The sequence below is a fragment of the Xyrauchen texanus genome, chromosome 6, assembly GCF_025860055.1.
Source record: "Xyrauchen texanus isolate HMW12.3.18 chromosome 6, RBS_HiC_50CHRs, whole genome shotgun sequence".
NCBI lineage: Eukaryota > Metazoa > Chordata > Actinopteri > Cypriniformes > Catostomidae > Xyrauchen > Xyrauchen texanus.
In genome coordinates, this window is record NC_068281.1 from 35,765,354 (window position 1) to 35,783,053 (window position 17,700).

Sequence of the window (17,700 nt, forward strand, 5' to 3'; positions counted from 1 at the left end):
CCAGACATTTTCAATGATTACAACTTTATTGATGACAATGGTAGCAATCTTAAACAATTCAGACCAACAATTCCCAGAAACAAAGCAAAAGGTACATTCAACAAGTTTTAACAGTTCATAATTGCGTTTTATATTTTACCTCAAAAGGCATGCTGCAAATTTCTCAGATAGCCTCCGATTTTCTCTTCGTTTTTAGACCCCCACGAATTCTGTTGTGAACAATTTGCTCAAAAGGAAAGTAGATCTTGCATGCATACAGAGAGATATGCAGCAATGGACAAATACTATGTTTAAAGAAACTCTCCAGTTTACATGCCAAACAAAAATCAGTCAGGCAAATGTCTACTAAAAAAAAGACAAAAAGAAAAGAAAAAAAATGTTCCTGGTCATGGTACACCTGGATAGCATTGATGCACATTAAGTCCCTACACTTTAAAGGCAAAGCATGTACTCAAAAGAACATTTCAGAGAGCAATCAGTCAGGCCAATAATACAGAAACATGGCTACATTTCTATATCGAAACACGGTCATCAGAACAGCATCGACAAACATCGCTCTAAGCTAAGAGAAACATTGACTTTGCAATGACAGATTCCTCATGATATATTTTTACCTTATAATTGGAGCCCTCGAACAGTCTACGTTCAGCAAAGGGACAGACTCAAAGGAATCCTCCTTACGGACAAACTAGCTCAGGACCTGATTCTACGAACTACGCCTGCAGCATCTTCAACACTGTGAGTAAGAATGAAGTCAGCAATGTGGGACAAACATTAGCACTACAAAGGGGCATCAATAAAGCTTGCAAGACCAATGAAACATGAGCATACATACAGTATACATCAGTGTTATCAATGAAGTGTTTCATTCATAGGGCTAACTGAATTATTTTGCATCTGCATGCAGTGTGATACAGTGTTAAGGCAGATGAAACAATTCATATGGAATAGGACCACACCAACAGCTAACATGAATGTTTTAAGAATGAGCAATCACATTGTGCATGTATATATAAAAGACAGTATAACAATCCTACTTAAAGATGCTAAACTGTATTTTGTTGACAGGAAAATCACATTTTATGAGCTACAGGAATGCCATGCAATTCATTTGGACAAAAACATAATTCCACAGACCTTCAAAGCTATGCCATCTATTTAGTACAAGAGATGATCCTTTATTGTAACTAAGGTCAACATTTGCTGCTTTTCAAGGGTAAATGCATTATAATACTGGGCCACAGGTTCAAATTGCTGCCATTTTTGGATACTCTTACCTGTGTCACTGCTGCAGAACCTAAGATGCAAGGTCAGGGATGACACTGCAAAATTAGACATTGCACTGCTCTTAGTACCACTATTGAACAGTCAAATCAAATCACTTGCATGAACTTGTCAGCCTTGAAAAACTGAGTCAGGCACAGATTTATAAATCAGCAAAAGGACAATAATACTATAACATTTGAATGAGGCCATTTGCTGAGGGTCATTTTTAAGAGCAATGCAGTAAAAACAAATACTTGGCAAATCACAAGGCGTGGTATAAGAACAATGTCTAATCAATGTTGAGTCGCATTTCTAGATGAACGTTTCTTTCACTACAGACAGCATTGCATTGCCCTGACTAACACACAGTGGTATAGTTCACAGTTTTTTAAGAAAAAGTCTGAGACAATTTCTAAATGACTAAAACAGTGACAACATGGCGAGATCTAGATCGGCAAATATCACACACAGCTGTTATGGCAAAAATAACAGTCCAATGTGGAAAAAAGGGTTCATCACAGGCTCAAGAAAGACATCATTATATTGAATGCATGTCAAAATGAAATTTACAGCCCTGATATACTTACCCAAAAAAAGGGTCAACATTTAAATAATTCAACTCATTGCATTTCATGTACGTCAAAGACAATGCATTGACTGCAATACAGAAACTGGGCCATAAAGTCATGTACATTTTGTACTTACAGTGGAGAGCTCATTTCAGTGGTGTGGAAGTCTCCATAAACCTACAGGCCTATACTGGAGGAATGCTAACAGACAATGGGCAGACAAAAAAAAAAAAAAAAAAAAAAGTCCACTTTCGCATTTGAGCTTTTTAATTGTATCAAAATGTTTTAGAAATGTCAGCAATAATTATAAAATATATACACAATTGATGGATTTTAGACATTTAAAATATGGGAGAGGGACATGTAATTTTGCAAGGCATAACTGTTGACCAGAAAACTTGACCTGCCCTGGAAAAAAGCAGCAAACTTTGAGAACAAAAACTGGAATAATTGCAACATGTTCGCAGTCACATTATCAAGGAACAGTTTGTTTAAAAGACGCATACTTGCTTACCGCCTTCCTAAACTTGCCTGTGAGGGAGGAAATGTCTCTCATTAACAGTGCACACTACCTCAACAAACCAGATGAAATACAGAACAATAAGCAACACTACAGCACTGAAGAGTTATTGCATGGTTCACATACCTTGCCAACACCAAGCCACCTTGCCTTAGATAACCTGTCTATTCCTACATCCACAGAAATGACCGGTAAAAATGCAATATAAAAACAGAACTATCCATTCATCAAGCAAGCAATATCAAATGACCAATGATCTTGTTACTTTAAAATAGACCAGGAATCAAAATAAAAAAATCAGGGGTAGAATACAGTTGAAAAGTGACCAAAAATAATAATAAAATAAAAACAGGAGAGCAAAATTTCAAATTCTGTAAATTTGGACAAAGAGAGAAATGCATGTATTCAGGCATCACACCCCCAACCCTGTCCCAAAACTGGAAATAAAATTGACAAAAATGTACCCCACCTTTGCACCCCACTTACCAACACAGGAGGTTTCATTTTGTTTTATTGCAAAACATAACAGGCATATCATATTAAAACTGAGATGATTTACATGGAAATGACTAAACTATAGTCTCAAACTACAATGATATACAGGAGTTGGAATGACCAATATTACCCGACTAAAAACAAACCGTTCATTTACAAGAATGCCAAAACAAAAAGGAAAAAATATATATATATATTTGAGCCAGTCTGCGATCTAAACACTCAAACCAATGAAATTAAGATCTTCATCATGGCGTCTGCATCCAAACATTTAACAAAGGTTTTTTCTGACAATGTAGCATTTACTTTATGTCCACTTCACATTACTGGCCCTGTGCAGAAGAAATACATAAGAAATACACAACATGTTAAGAGCAGAAACATATATGCATCACCCTCCCAAAATAAAAAGATAGACTAAAAGCAGCCTGCTGGAGGAGAAAAGAATTTGGTTAAGTGTTGTTTTGAAGACTCATCTGGAAACCTGATAAACCTGTGGAAGAAAGATGTTAGGAAAAAAAAAATGTTGGGTGGGTGTTGGGTACACATGCACAAACAAAAATGGCATCCAAAAGGAACAAAAGGAAAGAGAGATGGGTAAGTTTTATTTGGAGTGTACCTGCTGAGTCTGGGGTGCAGCGCCCATCGACTGAGGAGCGCCCTGACCATAGTACGCTGCCTGCTGGCGGTAGTACTCCGCCCACGCTGCACTGTAATCTGGCTGACCACCAGGCTGAGTCGCCGCCGCTGCAGCCGCCTGAGGAGCAGCTTGCCCTAAAGATAATAAAACCTAATTAATACAATCATTCGGCTTTGCTCAATTATGGTTCATAGAATAGTAGACCCAAACTAACTTTTTTGGGTGAACTTTCATCACACCTAACTTCCCTCATTGGAATCCCAGCATGATATACATAAAATCTTCAGTCTTTACTTCTAAGTTAAATCCATTATAATGTTTGTAAGAGGGGGAACGACCCCGGACATACAGTCTTCGAGTGCCGGGACAGAAACCCACTACTTTACTCTAGGGCAGGCAAGTCTACAGCAGCTCTACTGCAGAGGACTGTGAAAGTGGTGCAGCTGCCCAAAAATACGGTAAATAAAGCCAATCCAAGATCAGATTCATGATCTCTCACCTTGTTTCTTATAGTACTCTTCCCATGCCTTGGTGTAGTCCTGTTGAGGCTGTCCTTGACCTGCAGAAGCAAGATTAAACAGACTTTAATGAGCCTAATTGCAACAAAAAAAAGAAAATCACATACTAACAAATCTGTTAAGATAATGCAATTAAATTTAGTCTAGCATTAAAAATTAAGAATTATAGCGTTAAAAAAAATGGTTCAAGCAAAAAAAATTTCATTAAAGATCCAGTTACCAATAAGATTAGGAAATTAGATCTTGAAAATGCAATATGCATGTGTGCAACTGGCATATTAATGCAGTAATATCAGCTTAACTCAAATTTGTAAAGGAGCACATTTATTACAATACAGACATACACAAATGGAGTACAAACTTATAGTAGGTTTCTTGTGCCAATTCTAATCTGGCTTTTGAGACACTAAAGCTCCTCTTTCTAAACAGCAGGGTTTGAGACCAATAATTTCTATGGACAAGCAACGGAGTTAAAATTCTCATACACCACTAAATTGGACCACCAACAAAGCTTCACTAGACTCAAAATAAAGAAAAAAAAAAAATACGGGACTGATTGGCTATTCAAGCCCTGCTGCTATTTAATCTAATCCCTCAAACAAAATTCCCTGAAGCTACATTTGGCAAAATATTTATACCCAATTTCTTGTAATATTCCTCCCAGGCCTTGGTGTAATCTGCCTGTCCACTTTGACCTGGAGCTTGCTGGTCACCTGTTAAAAATGGTACAATTTAAGTAATTGAGAACCATTCTTTCAAACGCTGCAGAAAGTCCCCCACCTGACTAGGTGGCGCACTTTACACAAACAGGTTGAGTGTCTCAAAAACTGCCCTGTCCATGAGTGCTAGTGGAATTGATCCATTGTCCCAGATCGAGTGAAGACGATGAGAACAGCAACACTGTACTATGCAATGATGGCTACACTGAAAGGCAGAGCATACTACAATAGACTGCTAGTCTACAGTGATGGGGGCGACATAGTCATGTGGACTGCAGTTAAAGTATACCTTGTCCGTTTGTTTGGTTTGAGCCTGGGGCAGCTGTCGTGGGTGTCATGGGGGCTTGGGGCTGCTGCTGGTACTGTGAATAATAGGCTGCCCATGCAGCAGCATTAGCATCAGCCGCTGCTTTATCTGCAGAACAAACAATAGCCTAGCCCATGTAGTTTTTACTCCAACTAAAGTGGTAGTGACGTTGATTAGCATAACAAAATGTTGAGCACTTACTGGGATCTGGCTGTCCTTGCTGCCAGTTCGGGTATCCATTGCCCCAGCCTTGAGGCTGGTATGGTGCTTGAGGACCACTGAGGATAAAACAGGGACATTAGGTTGATGATACAGACAGATACACAAGGTTCCAGAAGCAGAAATAAATGTTCTTACTGTGGTCCAGGAGGGCCTTGGCCGTATGGTCCAGGATTAAATGGGCCCATGGGGGCAGGAGCTCCTGGTGGACCAGGTGGGACATGTGAAGGACCTCCATGGGGCCCAGGAGGACCATGAGGGCCACCCATAGGGCTTACTGGACCCTATGACAAACCAAAATAACCATTTTATATATATATATATATATATATATATATATATCTCAGCGCTTCCGCTAGAAAAAAATGGTTTCATTTTACGGACATTTTGATGATATGCCGGTCAAATATATCGCCTCTTAATTAGTCAAGTTGAGGAAAACTGGAGGCAGTCTATGTAACTTAAAAAATGACATAATCAGGCCGTATAGAATGCAACATATTATTATTAGCTTAACTTTCAAATAGACGAAAAAAAAAACATGAACGTCCGATTGGCGTCAATCAACGCCAATTGTTTTTTACTGTGGTTTCACACACATTCACTTTTTGAAACATTGAGGCACGGATGTACCTAATACAAATAAATAAAACATCTCCAGTTAACTAGCAGATCATTCATTTAGTCCGTTATTAAATAAGAGATCTAGCGCTAAAATCTGTTGTTTTTGAAATCAAGCGGCGCTCGTGTCCGCTGCTATCAGTTGCATGGACGACGCGCTGCGCCGAAGTTGCGCAATCTCCACTAGGACGCTGCGTTTCAATCTATCGCCGTTGCGGAGACTATTAATTCGGTGAAATCACAAAATAAAATGCACACAAACGTGTCCCTGCTTGATATAGACTGTAACCATGCACTGATGAACATAGGCTATTCAGTTTTGATGATAGAGAAAAAAAACTGCACGAATGCGCGGATTAGAAGCACTGATCTATCTATAATGAGATGTTCCTGATTCACCATAGTCTGGCCTCTGAAAAAAGCTTTTAAAGCTAGTCTGCCTGGGCCTGGCCATATTTGAAAGGTCTCACTCAATCGTTCGTTGTTTAGGTCTATATTGCAGCCGTTTTAGGCGTGCGCTTTATTTGAAATGCAGCATGCGATGTTGTTTCATAACTTTGAAACAATAGAGCCTGTTCCTTTATAACATAGCAAGAGATCGGTGTATTTTTGCTTTATACATTTTAGGCTTATTCTCAAATTCAGATTGTGTTAGGGGGACGGGATTATTAGGCAATTTTAATCGGACAATTTGACCGGAGAGATTTAATTTTGTCGGACATTTAATTTTTTTACCGGACAACGGAAACCCTGATATATATATATATATATATACACACACACACACATACACCCCAGAAGACAAGAGATCCTAATTTTGTTTCAGACAAGCCGCTGACTTTAACATGTTTCCCCAAAAAAGAACTGGTTCTAAAATTGGAAAACATGTTGGCCCAATACAATTTATAGCACTCACTCCAATCTTCTCCTCAACCAGCTGCCTGGCGTAGTCAATCTGTTGGGGTGATCCACGTACTGTGAACAGCTTTAAATTTGGGTCAGAATTAGGTGGAGGGTTTCTCTGCAGCTCTATTCTGGCTCCTGACTGTTGGCTAATACTCTTAATGGTTTCACCCCCTTGAGGAAAAAAGGAAAGAAAATAAGTCAATGTACATTCATTATATTTCTGTTGTTTAATAAACCAATCTACATCAACACTGACCTTTGCCGATTATGAGGCCTGTCTTCATGGTAGGGACTGTGAAATTAAATTCCTGCAGGCCTCCAGGGGGGCCCATGTTCCAATTTCCCTGTCCACGGCCCCTCCCTCTGCCTCCTTGTCCTGGAGGCCCTCCAGTCTGCACACTCCTTAGCAAGTCAGTTATGATATCTGCTGCGTGCTGTGCCCTGTCTGGTGGCCCCAAGATCTGAGCGATCCTCTCTGGTGTGGTGCCATCATCTGAAGCAAAGATAATGCATTAGTGTCAATGGTGTGGATCCCAACAGAGCACCGCTGGCTGGATTCAAGCAGAGTTGCTTCAGAGTTTTAAAATCAAATATAAGACTTTAAGACCTTTTTCCAAGACCTGAACAGATCAAATTAATACTGTATCCCCATTCCAAAACAAACCAACTAAAAACAAAGTTTAATTTTAACAAAGTTAAAGTTTTCCACAAATACATCACATTAAGTATAACAAAAGTGGTTTATGTACCATCAGTGTTTCCCTTTAATGTGGCCCGCCACAATCTAATTTGTCCAGCCACATTTCATAATTAACCGAAAATATTCTTGCACTTCTCATAATAACAAAAGATCTTCAATGTTGTGTTTTGCGCCATTGCTTCAGCAAAGCATCTCACACTCCCAGTCAGTCAGAATTTCATAATTTTATAAAAATATACAACATAAACTGACATGTTACTTGAGCATGTAACTTAAATGTCCTTGTCTCCAAACAAGTAATTTTTTTTTTACTCTGACAAGTGAATGACCAATACAACAGGAGAAAATACAACAGTGGCATGTTTTCACTCTGAAGGACGCAGCACATAATTCATTTAAATATTATCATTTTGAATCACATCAGGTCCTACCACGATTCCTGTCTTTCCACCCCAAAAGTTTAGACCTCTTTAAATGATAATTATGACTTCTGTTGAATCATTTAAGATATGAATCATTTAAGGACTTTTTATGACCTTAAGTTTTGGAAAACTGAATTTAAGACATTAAGAACGGAACCCTGTCAAGAACAAAAGCATCCATTTAATGTAGCTTTTTCGTGGAAAAATGTGCATTAAAATCATAAATACCTGGTTTGAACTGAATCCTTACACCGGTGTCATTCTGAATCTTCTTGATCATTTCACCACTCCTACCAATCACAATTCCCACTGCAAACCTTGGCACAGGGACCTAAAGCAAACAGCAAATATGATTAATTTCAAAACCAGTTAAATGTTGACTGAGGAGTTTAAAGACTAATTTCAACAATCTGTCCTACTTACATCCAGACTGTCTCCACCTACTCTTGAACCATACTCTCCTCTTTGTTCCCGGAAACCCTGATCCCTGATCAGATCCATCACCATGTCTTTGGCTTGCTGCATAGACAAAAACACAATGTAAAATTCAATATATTATCTGCAGTTCAATAATTTCAAAGTAGCAAGGGGAATGTGCTCACCTGAACTTTAAAAGGATCCCCAGAGATCCTGAGTGGTTTATCGGCACCTGTGTTTTGTGGCCCATCTTGAATCATGACCATTTTGACTCCAGCACGTTCCTATTTTACAATTGCATTTAAAATTAAATTAGTAAATAAATGGTTTGGAAGACAAAAAATTAATAATGCAGCTTAATCGATTATTCCATCCATTATTTTTAGCCCTCACGGGGCGACAGACACGCCGGGTCCGCATAACAGCGGAAACAAATTAATACTCCATTTTTAGGCATACAAATAAGTGCAAGACATCATTAGACACTATAAAGGGTCTACTTTTATTTATGTACACTCACAACAACAAAACCATGTGCTTTTGAAAAATAAAGAAAATAAACAGCGTGCAATTTCTGTCTCCGTGAGCATATTTCTGGAACGAGTCACAAAAATGAACTGAAACTCTGTGAATACTTATCACACAAACATGAAACATATGTCTAAAGAAAGCTAATGTCTACTAAAAACAAATATTCTCATGCAATGTTATCTGTATGAAACAAAGCGATGTATAGTTTCTCCTGGCTCAGCTAATTATCCCTAATGTGATCACACCCACGTTATACATATGGTAATTTACTGTGGCGATCAATGCAGATGGTAAACGCCCCCACAAAGTAAAAAATATATTTTATTTAAATGCTATTTATTCCTGTGATGTAGCTTTCAGCATCATTACTCCAGTCTTTAATGTCACATGATCCTTCAGAAATCATATGCTGGTTTTCTGCTCAAGAAACATGTATTATTATCAATGTTAAAAACGGTTGTGTACAATTTTTTTCAGGATTCTTTAATAGAAAGTTCAACATAACAGCATTTATCTGAAATGGAAAGCTTTTCTAACATACACTGCCGGTCAAAAGTTTGGAGGTTTTTTGTGTGGAAAGAAATTACTATTTTTAATTCAGCAAGGATGCATTATATTGATCAAACATGACAGTAAAGAAGGCTCTACGCTAACTTTTTTCCCAAGGAGTACATGCGCTCCTAAATGAAAAAATTTAGGAGCGCACAAAGAAATTTAGGAGCACAGTGAAAACTAAATACAGAGTTTATTAAACAATTTATTACATACATATTTATACTGCGCGTATGAGTGTGTGCGCGTGTACTAAGGGACACACATCTGTGGAACAGCACATACCTCCCAAATCACACATTGACCCATGCCTACTAAAATCAAAGGATATCAGTTGTCCAGATGCTTTTGTATGTTGACCGTCTGGCAAACTTAGAGGTCAGCCAGCGATCTCTCTGATTATGTCAGCAATTTGACCGATCATCTCCACACATTGTCGTATGTGGGATTAATGTAAACTCAGTTTTTGTGGTGGAGTCTGATAAGCGGCCCAAATTTGATGAAAGGTTCTGCTTCTTTCACAATGAAGTATGCGATTTTGATCTTTATTTTCAGCTGCTTCCTCTTCTCCTCCTCAGACTGCAGCACTTGCCTCCTCAAGGCTGCTTACACAGAGCTTGATGGTTTCTCTGCCGTGAGATGTTTCGCTACACTATCTCTTTTCAGAGATGGGCATTCCGGCTCTTTTCATAATTGGTTTTAAAACAATTCAAATTAAATTATTAAATGTAATTATACTCTACCTTAACCAAAATTTATTTAAAAATAAATTGATTTGTTAAGAAAAATAATACTATTAAACATTTGCATTTAAAGTATAACTTATTGTATATAAACAAAGTGCATATAAATCTAACCATTCAAAACGAATACAATCTGAACAGCATAATAGACAAGGCCACCGCTGGCCAAATTGATGCCCTACGCGTGATATGAGCGTGAAGCGATCGTCTGTGTTCCGCAACTGCTTTCGGGTCCTTGAATAACGTATAGCGAACAAGTAAGGGCAGCCGGTGGACTTTCTGGTGCCATCCTAGGGTAAGATTGTGCCCCCCCTAGGGAGTTGATGCCCTACGCAAACTGTGTAGTATGCATGTAGGTAGCGGCGGTACTGATAATAGAATAATGCACCATATTAAAGAAAAATAAATAATTTGCAAAACTGCAGCATCCCACAAATTGAAATAAATGTAAAAAAGGAGGATGTTATTTCACGTGTGCATTTAAAGTATAACTTTTCAATGTATATAAACAAAGTGCATATAAATGTAACAATTAAAATACAATCTGAACAACATAAGTTGGCTCCGCCCTCCCTCACGCATCTTTGGTTCATTGGTTGACACTGCGTGTCTGATTGACAGGAACAACAGGTGAGGCTTTTAGTCCGAGCGGACAGTCAGAACTAATGTGTGCGCTTGAGCATTTAGGCTTATATTAATTCATTAGTTTTTTTTTGTATCTTAATTTGTTTTTAAATATTTGTATAAATAGATTCTGATATGCGAGCCTACCCCAACGTTCACCTACAAAGGCCGACTCGTTCGCAAATGACCCATCACTATTTCAGATGCGGGTTTCCTGTCACGAAGGACGAGACGCCCACCTGTTTCTGCCCTCCACAATATTTGCAGAACATGATGTTGTTTTCGAACACTAGCCATGGGAACATTTTGAGACAATTTGCATTGAATCTATATGTTCTCCCTCCACCGGCTACAGTGGACGTTGAAGTGACAGCTGTGGTCACGGTAGCTTTGCTCACAGCATCCCTAACGTTAGCCGTCTCCGGTAAACCTTGTGAAGAGACTTCATTAGTTGAACCTTGCGAATCCCCCTCACCAAATCCCTCTTTCTCCTCATCTCTTTTTCGCTTAAAATAAAATGCGATGTCGCCTATCCCGCTACTTTTTTCCATTGTTCACCTTTCTCTCTCTGACTGGACTGCGTCATCACAGAAAACTCAGCTTGTGGAATGTGGGTTTTGTAATTTTTAAACAAATATCTTAAAAATGGGGGGGTTACGTTTGTAAAATTTAAAATCGCACACTGCTCGTAAATCATTTTTCCAGTTCGCACATATCTATTTTTAGGGGCAAATGCGAGTGAAATACTTGCACTGTAGAGCCCTGTAAAGACATTTATAATGGTACAAAATCTTCCTATTTCAGATAAATGCTGTTATTTTGAACTTTCTATTCATCAAAGAATATATTTTTTTTTATATAGCGTAAATGCTCTATTTCAGATATCACACTTTATTCTTTTCCCAGGGAGGGGTCTTTGTCTCAAGTGTGAATTCATGATCATTCACGCCTCCTCACATATGGCCTTTCTAACACTAAAGTGTCTTACAAAATTTAAATGACTATATTGTTTTGTATGTACGAGTGTTCAGGATGGTTTCCACGTCACTAGCAAAAATTCTAGGCTACAAGATCCGGTTATCAAAAGTCTTGTGAACAAATGTTTTGTATGTGTTATATGGCCTTATTTCATTCGACTCCAGTCAGGTCTCCTAAGCAACCAAATTCTCCCGGTTGCTAGGGTGAGTAGTCTCACATGGAGTAACCTAGTTGTCGCTGCAGAGAATTGCGTGAAGCCTCCATATGCACTTTTATAAAATGAACTGGTGCCAAACTTTATCCATATTTATCTTACCCAACACTTTTATATAAACTAACATTAAAATAGTATTTATTAAGAGGTATTCCAATAACATGTTCAACGTCTGGCCATTTTCTTAAGATCTGGCTGAAAAACAAACATGACATTACACCTTCAAATAACAAAGAAGGTTTTGATTAGCTTTGAAAATAAAAACAAAGTAGGGTTTTTATGAAAACTGAGAAAGAATAATTAGATCTGCTTAAGTCTGAATCTTTGTCAATAACAACCAACATAAGAGAACAATTGCAATCTAATATAGAACTTTTTCTCTTTACACAAAATAAATGTAGCCTTCAACTGAAAAAGCATGGTCTTTTTTTTCCTTTTTAAAATGTTTATTATCCTATAATTTTTATGAGGGCAAAATTTGCCATCCTTATTCTGCACACATTAATTTGCACACAGGAGAAAAATACTTGTGCAGATAATAATCATTATAAATGGTGAACAAACTGATTTGATGTTCAGGATTAAAACGCAGAACCGAACACTGTCATTGAACTTGCCTACGCATATCCTGACAATGTCTTTTTACAAGCACTACAGAAATGAATAAGCACATTTTTCTGTGTAATTATATATATATATATATATATATATATTCGGTTTTCATCAGTTTTGCCTCTTGTGAAAAAAGGTGCACATATGAGCTGACATCACTTCAGTAACAGCTTTTATTTTTAAAGTCTAGTTTTGAATGCACACAGCAGCCAAACAATTTGCATAAATACATTTGAGCGAAGACACAAAATGTGCTCATCCTTAAGTTAATGGTTCCCATTTTAGAGAGGAGTATAACAGTCCAGACAAGCTCAAACATGTGTGTTTCTCCGGAACTGGACCACAGATCGCTTGACGAGCAGCGATGCTATTGCACAGAGATCATTCGGATGTTTACCGCAATTTTATCAAAATAATTTGGAAGGTCAGATAAGTGATTGGCGGGCCACATCAAATCACTGACTTACATTCTTAAGTCAACCACATCTCTGCTCCTTACCTGTAACTGTTTGATTGTTTCTCCTCCCTTTCCGATGACCAGGCCTGCTTTGGTTGCAGGGACCATGATCTCCTGAACTGACATCCCTGGACCATCATTGTGGTGGAAAGCTGGGGAGGGTCTGCCTTTTTCTACAATTTCTGTCAGTAACCTCTTTGCAGCTCTGTTGATGAAAACAAAAGTTTGTTTCATTTCTAAAATAGCACTTCTCTCATCTCAACTATGAAACAATTCTGAGATCCCTCTACAGGGACAGGATGCAGAGATACTCACTGGATGGAATCAGGTGAGCCTGTTAATGTCACTGACCTATCTGGCATACCTCCACTGTCTATAGGACAGAGTGCAAAATAAGAGGTATTTTCATTTCCGTTTATGCTCAAGACAGTTAACAAAATTCAAATAACTTCTATATATTTAGACACACATGGCCATGGAAGTGAAGTTTTGACTCACCTGGAGCAATCTGTATTTTACACCCGGACTCCTGCTGCATTTTTGATATCTGTTCTCCTCCCCTACCAATAACTGTAAAGTGTAATTAATTAGCAGTACAACTTGAGTTTTACATACAAGTCTTCAAAACAGCTAAAAATTAAAGACATGAATAACAAATTCAAACTAATAGTTCAACTTACTGAAGCCAACCATGCCATCTGGTACCTTGAAATCCTCTGATATAGTCCTGCACATAGACATTCAGGTAATCAGAAGAAATAGGCAATGTAGAAACGTAATAAAATTGTTTTAGTTTTAACACCAAGTCAGAAGGTTTCAGAAGTTACCTTGGTGGGCCACCCATTCCTCCCATTACAGCAGAAAAAGCTGATACAAAGCATGAACTTATTAGTAACCAATATATATATATATAGCACATCTTTGAAATAGGTAGCATTATACACATTTTTAAAGGGACAGTTCACCCAAAAATAAAATGTTTCAAAATTTACTCACCCTCATGCCATCCCTGATGTGTAGGACTGTCTTCTGCAGAACACAAATTAAGATTTTTTGAATAATATTTCAGCTCTGTTGGTCCATACAATGCAAATAAATTGTGGCCAGAATTTTGAAGCTCCAAAAAGCACATAAAAGCAGCATGAGACTAATACATTCAACTCCAGTGGTTTAATCCAAGTAATATGATAGGTATACAAGTATCCGATCAATACTTAAGTCCTTTTTTATATAAATATCCACATTCACTTGTTTGTGCAAATCGCCACCTACTGGTTGGGGATGGTAAAAGGTAGAAATTTAAAGTAAAAATTGACAATACTGATCGGTTACTCACCCAGACCTATCATGTTGCTGCTATAGACATGGATTTACTGAACCACTTGATTACTTTTCTGTTGATTTTGTGCTTAAAAGTTTAGGCCACCATTAAGTTGCATTGTATAGTCTTAGAGAACTTAGATACACTTTAAATAATCTTCGTTTGTGTTCAGTAGAACAAAGAATGTCATAAATATCGGGGATGGCACGTGGGTCAGTAAATGAGAAATGTTCAGTTTTTGTAAACTATTCCTTTAATAGGCATTTGGTTCTGCCTGGGAAAAAAAGATGACAATGCTTACGATCACTTGGTGGAACTTTCTTTGTTTCTGGTTGATCTGAGAAGAAAATGGAAAGGACAGAGCAAGTTTAGGCTCAAAATGCTGAAACAATTCAACAATCCAATAGAGATGGGGAAGTGGTACAATATGACACTCTTTACAATCTTTAACAAGCGATCTGTTATGTGGGTAACATGCACTAAACTATTTCCAAATCCTTGAAGATGCAACATAACTGCCACTCACCTGCATCTTCAAGGGGCCTCTTTTGTCCTCCATATCCAAAATCACTGGCAGATGGAGGAGCAACGCCATCACCTCCTATTTTTGCTGCAATCTGAAAATATAAAGTTACATGCATATTTTTAAAATGTACACGTTTAAATTTCATGGCAAAATACAATAAAATTGAATAGTTACCTTTGAAAAAACAATACACAACTCAATTTGATGTCATTTAATAAAATTGAAAAGCGTAAATCTTAAAAACAGGGTAAAATACAAATTTAAGTGGATTGTTTAAAACTGCCCTGCAAATGCAAATAGCGGTTACAGCAGCGGAATACACAGTGTGTGTGTTTACGGTTGTGTTGGAAGAGGAAAAAGAAACTAGGTCACCAGCACACGGAGGCTGTTTGGAAAGAAAAAGAAAATTGGATGGAAATTAACCATCACTTATTTTTTTTTTAATGTGTGAAACGAAAACCGAATATAAGAAAAAAAAGTTCGCAAGTTTCTGAGGTAGTTTGTACAGTCCAAATTAAAGCAACGTATTCCTTTTCCCGCGGCCGTCGCGCGCGTGTCTTATCTGCTTGACGTAAAATGTCTTTAATGTGGAGTTAACGTTGAACTTTCTCTTTCATTGATCGACATCAGAATAATACTTCGAAAATGCTTCGCTGTTTTATTTAAACGTGTTATAATAACAGCGCAGAAGCGAAGAAAAACGCTCGCGACTGAAACCTCTTTGTTGAAACGCTTCAAGGCCTCAGATTAGCACGCTGGCTAACACGCTAATATCAGACTTGTAATCGAAAGCAAAATACAACACATTTCGGACTCGATCCAGATACTCACTTGTCTGGCCCTCTGAAGAGCGTCTTTAAAAGCATCGTTCACCCCTCCACCGGAGTTTGAAGACGGCGGAGCCACGCTGGAGTAGTCAGACATGTCTGAAGGAACAGTCGTCTCGTCTCGCGCTAAGGGAAGATGAGTGATGAAGACCTGACTGCAGCCGCCTCGACCCTCGATCCTTCCGGACAACTTCTAACTACGGATATGAGATAAGAGTCCCCCCTTACCTGATTTACTGGAATTTACTCTAAAATACCATAATATTACTGTGAAATCAGAATTAGTAAAAAATGGATCACCTTCTAACCGTGCGAGAAGCCTTCAGAAATATAATTGGTGTTTTGTTGTGCAAAGGCCATCTTCAGGGACATAATACACATCCAGACTTTACAAAAAAAAAAAAAAAAAACATTTTAAATATTTTGGTTCTCGCAGCATTAAAAAAAAAAAAATCTGTATGTCGCTAAACTTTAAAATAATTATAAATCTGTTCTAACTATTAAATTATTTCCACTTTACTCTCAAAAATTTACTTTGAAACAATGATTTGGCTCCAGCGAGAGAGAGAGAGAGAGAGAGAGAGAGAGAGAGAGAGAGAGAGAGAGAGAGAGAGAGAGAGAGAGAGACAGATCCTGAGCAAGTACCGGCTCAGTGAACACAGTCTCGCCATCGAGAGAGGCAGACACAGAAAAACATGGTTACCCAGAGAAGAACGGTGTGTGCTCACTGTACGACAGGTGAGGTTGAGACAGAGGTGCACTTTCTCCTTCACTGCCCAAAATGTAAAAATACAAGGGACATTTATATGGATAAATTAACACACAGCATAGACAAATTTATAACAATGACAGAACAAGAACAAATGAACATAATACTTGGAGAGGGACACACAGCAGTGCTGGCTGCAAGATACATTTTAACGTGTCACATCCTGAGAGACAGTGGGTGAATCTGTGTTATGTGTTTTACCCCCGTGTGTCACCCCAATGTTCACCACAGTGACCCTCAGTTTATGTGTGTATATTCATTTATGTGTCAGTACTATGTCAGTTCTCTTCAGTTATTTAAACATTGGGGTCTTCAGCAGTTCTGAACCTGTTTTGTATTTATTTTTATATGTGTTAAATTTGTTAGTCTAAATGTTTAGATTAAGATGTAGTTCTGCTTTGGCAATATTTTATTGTTTACATTCATGCCAATAAAGCCCCTTTGAATTGAATTGAATTGAACTGAGAGAGAGAGAGAGAGACCTTTTCTTTAAGCCCTGATTTAACGAGTTGGGGACTTGTAAATTTAACCCTAATCTTCGGTCGGGATCTGTTTTGACTCCTTTTGAACGTAGCTTCTTAAAAAAACGGTTCCCTTCATCTCAGTGAACACACACACACACACACCCTATTGGAAATGCATGGGTGGGATGATGAAACCCTGCATTTTTCTTTTTTATTTGTCAGTTAAAATCAGCCACAATGCAGAACACACACTCACAGAAATGAAGGGTTGATACTATAACACATCCACAATGCAGTATGGAGGACAAAACCTGCAAAAATAATAAATACATTAATTAATTAATTTCATAAGAAGAAAATAAATAAAATAATAAATGTATTGATAAAACAAATATAATTAGTTTTTTTTATTAAAGTTATTCCTGAATTTATTTTTGTAGACTTTTTTCCTTTATTATTTTCTCTTTTTATTTTTATTCTTTAAAACTTTTTTATTCTTTCATTTGCTTTTGTTTTTTATTATTATTTATTTATGCATTCATTTATTTTTATATTTATTTATTCCCACCTGTATATTGTTTTCTGTTGTTATGATTGTTCATTGTAAAAGATACAACCATGCTTCATTTCCCTGATCGTTTATGTATGTATAAGTTCTGCAATAAAAAAAAAAATATCGCTGACGCTTCTCATATCTTGCGCAACTTGCGAATGAAGCGAAAGTCGATAACCACACATCAAATTACTATGTTTCATTTGGAGT

General features: G+C 37.6%; 1 protein-coding gene across 5 annotated transcripts; it reads right to left on the reverse strand.

Annotated features, from left to right (window-relative positions):
* Nucleotides 1-19: 19 nt before the first annotated feature.
* Nucleotides 20-15,881, reverse strand: LOC127644978 (far upstream element-binding protein 1-like). Of its 5 annotated transcripts, XM_052128447.1 has the most exons (21): nucleotides 15,709-15,881; nucleotides 14,878-14,968; nucleotides 14,653-14,688; nucleotides 14,027-14,059; nucleotides 13,858-13,897; nucleotides 13,711-13,757; nucleotides 13,529-13,600; nucleotides 13,346-13,403; nucleotides 13,073-13,235; nucleotides 8,505-8,603; nucleotides 8,326-8,421; nucleotides 8,131-8,233; nucleotides 7,037-7,273; nucleotides 6,791-6,951; nucleotides 5,392-5,537; nucleotides 5,236-5,312; nucleotides 5,017-5,142; nucleotides 4,647-4,721; nucleotides 3,990-4,049; nucleotides 3,470-3,624; nucleotides 21-3,182 (listed from the first exon to the last, which is right to left on the reverse strand). In XM_052128447.1, exons 1-21 carry the CDS (start codon nucleotides 15,799-15,801, stop codon nucleotides 3,174-3,176), a joined length of 1,977 nt encoding a protein of 658 aa, XP_051984407.1. In that variant the 5' UTR covers nucleotides 15,802-15,881; the 3' UTR covers nucleotides 21-3,173. The 5 variants fall into 5 exon arrangements, with proteins under 5 accessions (XP_051984406.1, XP_051984407.1, XP_051984408.1 ...); XM_052128446.1 differs by having other exon boundaries at nucleotides 20-3,624; XM_052128448.1 differs by lacking the exon at nucleotides 14,027-14,059 and having other exon boundaries at nucleotides 21-3,624.
* Nucleotides 15,882-17,700: the final 1,819 nt, after the last annotated feature.

What these genes read in the sequence shown, in the direction of transcription:
- LOC127644978 (XM_052128446.1), bottom strand. Translation starts at nt 15,801, where the DNA reads ATGTCTGACTACTCCAGCGTGGCTCCGCCGTCTTCAAACTCCGGTGGA. An exon ending in GAGGCCCCTTGAAGATGCAG is followed by an intron (nt 14,689 to 14,877) that starts GTGAGTGGCAGT and finishes TTTTCTTCTCAG; the next exon opens with ATCAACCAGAAACAAAGAAA. An exon ending in AGATGGCATGGTTGGCTTCA is followed by an intron (nt 13,601 to 13,710) that starts GTAAGTTGAACT and finishes TACACTTTACAG; the next exon opens with TTATTGGTAGGGGAGGAGAA.